The sequence below is a fragment of the Amphimedon queenslandica genome, unplaced genomic scaffold, assembly GCF_000090795.2.
Source record: "Amphimedon queenslandica unplaced genomic scaffold, v1.1 AMPQUscaffold_10779, whole genome shotgun sequence".
In the NCBI taxonomy this organism is placed as follows: domain Eukaryota; kingdom Metazoa; phylum Porifera; class Demospongiae; order Haplosclerida; family Niphatidae; genus Amphimedon; species Amphimedon queenslandica.
The window spans coordinates 1341-7615 of record NW_003548972.1 but is presented as its reverse complement, the minus strand read 5'-3'; the positions used below and the strand labels follow the sequence as shown (position 1 = coordinate 7615).

At 41.0% G+C, this 6275-nt stretch overlaps 2 protein-coding genes across 2 annotated transcripts; one reads left to right on the top strand and one right to left on the bottom strand.

Moving 5' to 3' along the window:
• Positions 1–951: 951 nt before the first annotated feature.
• Positions 952–1616, bottom strand: LOC109589873 (sorbitol dehydrogenase-like). The gene is made up of 3 exons (XM_020005861.1): positions 1520–1616; positions 1357–1390; positions 952–1295 (listed from the first exon to the last, which is right to left on the bottom strand). Exons 1-3 carry the CDS (start codon positions 1586–1588, stop codon positions 967–969), a joined length of 432 nt encoding a protein of 143 aa, XP_019861420.1. The 5' UTR covers positions 1589–1616; the 3' UTR covers positions 952–966.
• A 132-nt stretch (positions 1617–1748) lies between these two features.
• LOC105315347 (uncharacterized) lies at positions 1749–5577 on the top strand. Its single transcript, XM_020005860.1, has 5 exons — positions 1749–4364; positions 4446–4544; positions 4832–4990; positions 5212–5348; positions 5427–5577. Exons 1-5 carry the CDS (start codon positions 1749–1751, stop codon positions 5560–5562), a joined length of 3147 nt encoding a protein of 1048 aa, XP_019861419.1. The 3' UTR covers positions 5563–5577.
• The last annotated feature ends 698 nt before the right edge of the window (positions 5578–6275 follow it).

The window sequence follows — 6275 nt, the reverse complement described above, 5'->3', positions numbered from 1 at the left end:
CTCACTCCATTAGATGATCCTTTAAGCTGATCACTGATATTACTCAGTGAATTCTCAATGAAAGACAAAGTAGTAGGATTAACACAAGTACCATCAAGTGCAGCAGATAATGAGGCAATACAAAGAACCAGTAGAATAGAATACATTTTCAACTGAATGGTTGTTTGTGATAGAAACACTCAACTACTTTTATAGCCATTAGTCGTTTAACATTAATAACTACAATAATCATACGACAAGAAAATCATACAATACAATCTTCTCGAACCATTGTCTGAACTTTTCACCACTTCAAGCCTATTACCATGATTGCTAATAACGTTACGACAATTTTCAAGCCTTTGTAGAGCTCATACAATGACAAGCCTTACGTGGTAAATTAGTTTTTCAAAAAAACAAATTTTAAGATCAAGGATGGCGTATAAGGTTGCTATGCTATGATATCAACAAACGATTGTTTTTCCTTCCAATACCCTGTTATTAAAAAAAATCATTCTTTAGGGAGATGCTACCCAAAGTTTGTAAAACATGCCTTTTAGTATGTATTTACAATGTACATTTGTGTGCTCTAAAACACAATTTATTAGTGTGGGATGGTGCAATTATTATAGGTTTAATTGCTTTTAAAATGGCTACACCTCAGATAAGGATGTATGCATTATAGTAAGATATTCTAGACTAGGAGATGTTTAAGAAAAAGAATTGAAGTTATAAAGGAAGGTTTAGGAGCTAAAACCAACAGCTTGGTTTTAAAGAGAAGCCATTTTCAAAAACCACCATACATATACAATGTAGACACATCTATGACAATTTTTAAAAACCATCTTGTTTATTGTTTTGACATATTCGTAAAGTAGAGCTGTTATGGCTTTTATGTCCATACTCACTAATGTCTACCAATTGATCTAATTACATGATGTGAAGAGCAGATAATTACTTACTCTTGATGATGCTTACTATCATACTCTACACGTACATGTACAAGCAGCTGCAGTCAATAAACGAGCCCCACCTCCAACAAGAGCATACAGCAATAGTGCAAACAGAATCAAACACACAAGCATACATACCCCAGGCAATACAGAAATATCTTGCACAATACGCTAGCTTGTATGCTACTAATATCTGACCTGGTTTGAGATGGCTGACACCCTCCCCAGTCTCCACCACTACGGCACTAGCTTCGTGTCCCATTATCATTGGCTCTTTGAGTATGAAATCACCAATCCTCCCCTCGGTCCAATAATGAACATCACTCCCACAGATACCAACTGATTTCATTCTTAGGAGCACCTCTACATAGAGAGTAAATATATAGAGGAGTTTGCACCTGCAGCATAGGACATAGGGCCATACCTCCCTTCCCAGCCTTGGGAATGACTCTTTCTTCCTAAATGGTTTCAAAAAGAAACACTAAAACCATAACCTTATTGCATAAAGGCAGAGCTGTAGATTCCAGCCCGTGCAATGCAGCAAGCTCAGAAAACTTATTAATAGACAGATTGTTGCACTTGCTTACCAACTGTAAGTCTCCTTTAGCTCTCAGAACAGCACAAATATTCTTTCCACCTTCCATTGTTGCGGCCATATTGGATAGTGTACGGGGACATCGACTTCCAGTTAACGTTACATGACCGTCTCTGATTTTTTACGGAGTTTTACTAAGGGACAGTCCTTCTTCTAATGCAAATTCTCCATGTTTTTGTAAGGAGTATTTCTTCCTCTTTTTCCTTTGAAGAAAAGAGCTCATGGCGGAAGGAGAAGGAGAAGAAGAGAGCTACTTTCCCGACCACGTCGTGGAAGGCATCGACGAAGAGGCTAGTGGAGAAACTGATGATAAACTCTCCTCATTACCAGTAGACTCAACATCAGAGGAGGAGGAGGAGGAGTCAGGGTCTTATGATGAAGGACTGACTGGGTCTACCCCTCCATCTAATAATCGGTTGCATAAAATGTCACGTCGTGGACACAAGTACAAGACGTCGCGAAAGATTATGTCTTCTTCATCTGAGAACCAGTCGCCGTATAGAGTTAAGGATATTACTAGAGCAAAATCAGCTGATTGGTCTGAATCAGTATCGACGCCTTCTGATTCCTCGATACATAAACGATATTCATTGACTGGCGAGGGAGAAGAGATCAGTAGCGAATCATGTCAAGTCTCGTCGTGTGACAAGAAGAAGAAAGAAAAGAGCAGACAGATGGAGCGTAATGTCAAATCAGCAATAAATCATCCAGAAATGAGCACCTCACCATCGTCCACTGCTAATTATACGAACACTGAACCACCACGACCCTCTTTCTCAAGTCCCTCTCCCTCTAACCCACCTTACCCTGTACTAGCACACTCACATTCCTCCCCTCCTCCCTCCTCACACCCTCCTCCCTCACACCCTCTCCCCTCTCACTCTCCCTTACCCCCTCCCTCTTCTCCTCCCCCCTTACCCCCTCCTTCTCCCTCTCACCCTCCTCCCCCCTCTCACCCTTCCTCCTCTCCTTCTCCTTTATCTTATAATGTTCCTCCTCTTTCATCTTACCCTCTTCCCCCACGTAACCAATCACCATCAGTCGATACGTCCCTATATCCTCCTCCTATTGATCCTCATTATTTACCTACCGGAGACTCACCTCTGCTTTATCCTCTGCCTCACTTATCTCCAGGGACCTACAGCTCCAAACTCTCCTCTAGTCCCTATCCTTCTAAGCTAGGGAAGGTTGGTTCTCCTAATCCTATGCTTTCTCCTGGAATCCCTTCACACATGCGGCCATCATTCTCTTATACAACTGATAATATCATTCCGTATTACTCCCTCTCCTCTCTCTCTCACGCACCCCCTGGTGTCAGTATAGAGAGGTCACAATCTGATGCACAGTTATCTCTTACTCTCTCCTCCTCCTCCTCTCACTCCATGCACTGTCCTCCCGATAGGAAGCAGTTCTATCGTAACTTTTCCAAGAGACTCAAAATGATAGCAAAGCGTCAGCAGCAGTCTAGTACCCAGCCAGGCCATATCCCGAGACAGCACTCTGAGGATCTCAATGCTAAGAATCCCTTTGGTCCCGATAACGAGCAGCTAAGGATGGAACTGAGAGCTTACCTCAATAACCACACGCTAGAGGACCAGGAGGAGGCAGACTATCAGCTCCAGTGTGAGAGTGGCAGTATACTCTATCGGATCATCCATTACTCTTTCTCTTCCGACTCTACACTTAGTGGATACTTCCGTGGCTTAAGTGAGTCAGCAAAGAGTCTTCCAGCTCAACTGAACGAGCTAAAGAGAGGGAGCCTTAGACGGAGGAAGATGATGCCATTACAGGAGAACAAAGAAGAGGAGGAGGAGGTAGAGGAGAAAGGAGAAGAAGAAGAAGGGGATGAGACTCCATTGACGTCCATTAATAATCCGTCAGTTAGGTGGGAGGATGGAGGAGGAGAGACTGAGGGAGAAGATGACTACGGGCCTCAGACACTCACCCAGCAAGAGTCTAATGATTCTGATGCTTCATTGGTCGAGTTTAGCTTTGATAACTTCCTGAGTGAAGAGCAGTTGCAGGCCATTGAAGATGTGGACTCGCTACTCTCTGATCTAGAGAGAGTCGAGCTATTATATGCCAGTAGTAAGAGGGTTGTTGATAAGCAATATCAACAATTGCCTTTCAAGAGACGCAGAGCTGCACTGGTCCTCTGGCTAAAGATCACGGAAGGACTCGCAAAGCATTTAGTAAACCTTTCTAAATGGTTTGGAGTCATTATTAACCCAGTGAGACGCTCAGAAGATGACCCAATCCCTTGCAACGTAGAACCTGGCACACCTTCTCGTCAAGGATCTGGTGGTTCTGGCGGGAACCCTCCTCTCCCAACTCCTCCTTTGTTTACGAGTGAGATATCAGTTGATCCTGAAGAGTCCCTTTCACTCAGTGCTCTCTCCTTCGCCAGCTCTTTCTTCCAAACACAAAACTCCATATCCAGCTCAAGAGGCACTCTACAGCGTCTCTTCTCATCTCGTAATATCTACTCGATTGACGAGGAGAGAGTGTCATCCAAAGGCTACAGCCGTTTTGTTGATCAGGTACTCAAGAGAAAGAGTCTGGATTGGCTGATAGAGAAGCTTATAAAGTCTATCAAGCCGATACTCAAGACTGCCAAAGAAGCAATGAAACAGCTTGAGGTCGAAGAAGATAAGTCGGAAGACAGCGACAGTGAAGATAATAGCTCTTTTTTAGAGAGACTGTCCCCGTTTCGTCTTATTCACTTTGGAGGTGTTAGTACTCCAGGGCCTGCTCAAATGAAGCGTGCTAGCAGCGTTGCCCCTAAGTGCTGGAATGATGAGTTTCAGGACATGAATCTTCCGCCATTTGCTGAACAAGTCGGTTACTTTATCAATGTACATGTACATGCTACTTTTCTCTTCTCTCTCTCTTTCTCCCTCTCTCTCTCTCTCTTTCAGTATCTTCGTCTAACCAGAGTTCCATTGGATATAATGCAGGAGTCTATGAGACTGCGTACTGAAGTGAACAAGAGTCCAACTCCTTATTCTGTTGGGATGGTAAGACTCTCCTTATTTTAACAAGGGAGAGGATCAGGCTTGGCTGTTGTTGTAATAATGATTGTACCTTATTTGAACTTGACAATTAATTCAATTTATTAAAGTATAATGATAAATGGGGAAAGTCCATTAATCACAGTGCATGGGTGCATCATTTAATGTAACATACATGTATGAGCAATTACTCTTAGAAGGTAACAATATGCTCTACACTACAGCATTTTAAGACTGTGTCTTGTGTGCTTATTCAGTTACACATTACATTATAGATACTTCTTTTTTATTAGTTGGTGCAAGAGTCCTGTGTTACGCTCAAAAAGGCGGTGAGGGTTAGGAAGTTTTATCGCTCAAAGGTACGTCTCTTGATAGCCAATGATCCTAGCGGAGCTGAACTGGTTGATAATGACATGGCTTGTTATGAGAAGCACCTTCAAAGTGTCTTACAGGTAAATGCAATGGAAATTATATGTATATGTATATGCATGTAATCTTTGTTGCATTTGTAATGCATTACAGTGAGTGAACATGTACCTTTTAGACTAATTGTTATGTAATTGTATATATATATAAATGCAATTATTATTTTGTCATTGTTATTACCAAGTGTCATTACATTATTATCACATACATGTACATTACCATTATTATTATTATTATTTGTTTTTAGTTGTATTTCTCTTACGTCGAGCGCCTTGTTCAAGTCAGTTCTACAGACAGGAACCTCTTGGAGTCTCAATGGGAGATAACCAAAGACATATGTAATGATATATCCACCGGAGAGATTGAAGCTGGACTAAGATTTTGGTAGGTAAAATTTTCTTGCTATTTTTCGACTCTTCCTCTCTCTTGCAATCACTCTGTTCTCTTCTTTTCTTCTCTCAGTTCAATGGCGTCACAACTCATAGAGAACCTTGAAGTAGACCTCAAGTCTCGAATCGATGACTGCTGTGATAAACTGCATGAGCATTCCAACAACCTGGATGATCCTGATGAAAGAAAGTACGTACATGACATGTAGCAATAGTCACTATAGCCTTTACTGCCCGACTAATGCTCTATATTGAGGTGGTTGCAATTGTGTTGTAGTACAAAGTCAACATTAGCATAGTCTAGACGTACATTGTAAAAATCTTATTTTCCCATTAACAGTATGTTAATTGGCAGTAGTGTTAGTTGGATTACAAGTGTTGTTGTTGCATTCTAAGCATCAGGTTTAATGTAGTTTCTCTTTTCATCATTAGTCACCTGTAGAATCTATCCATGTACAAGTACATACACCTTTAGCAATGACCTGTAGTGTAGTATGTAGTGCAATGCATGTATATGTACAAAGTACACCATGTACAGTCTTTTTAGTATTGTCATTATCCTATAGTCTATAGTGTCAATGGTATCAGAATGTAATTACAGGTTCATGTGGAAGGTCATATAAACTCTCCATGTTAGCAATACTGGTATTTCCTTTCCTTTACTATTCAAGATGGCTTCCTTTTTATTTTTAAAATTGCTCCAAAATCAGGCCAAAGCCCCTGTACTATAGTACAGGGTCTCGGGCCAAATTTTACCAAAATTGAAAAGGAGAGGATTCTCCATTTTTGATACATATAAATACTTATGTTACATAGAAAGTTTGAGCTGATCCCAATCAAAATTAGATTTTTTTAAATAAATATTTTAATTTTTGATCACTCTTAAACTTGACTCATGCTCTCCTCATTGCAGGCATGCCTT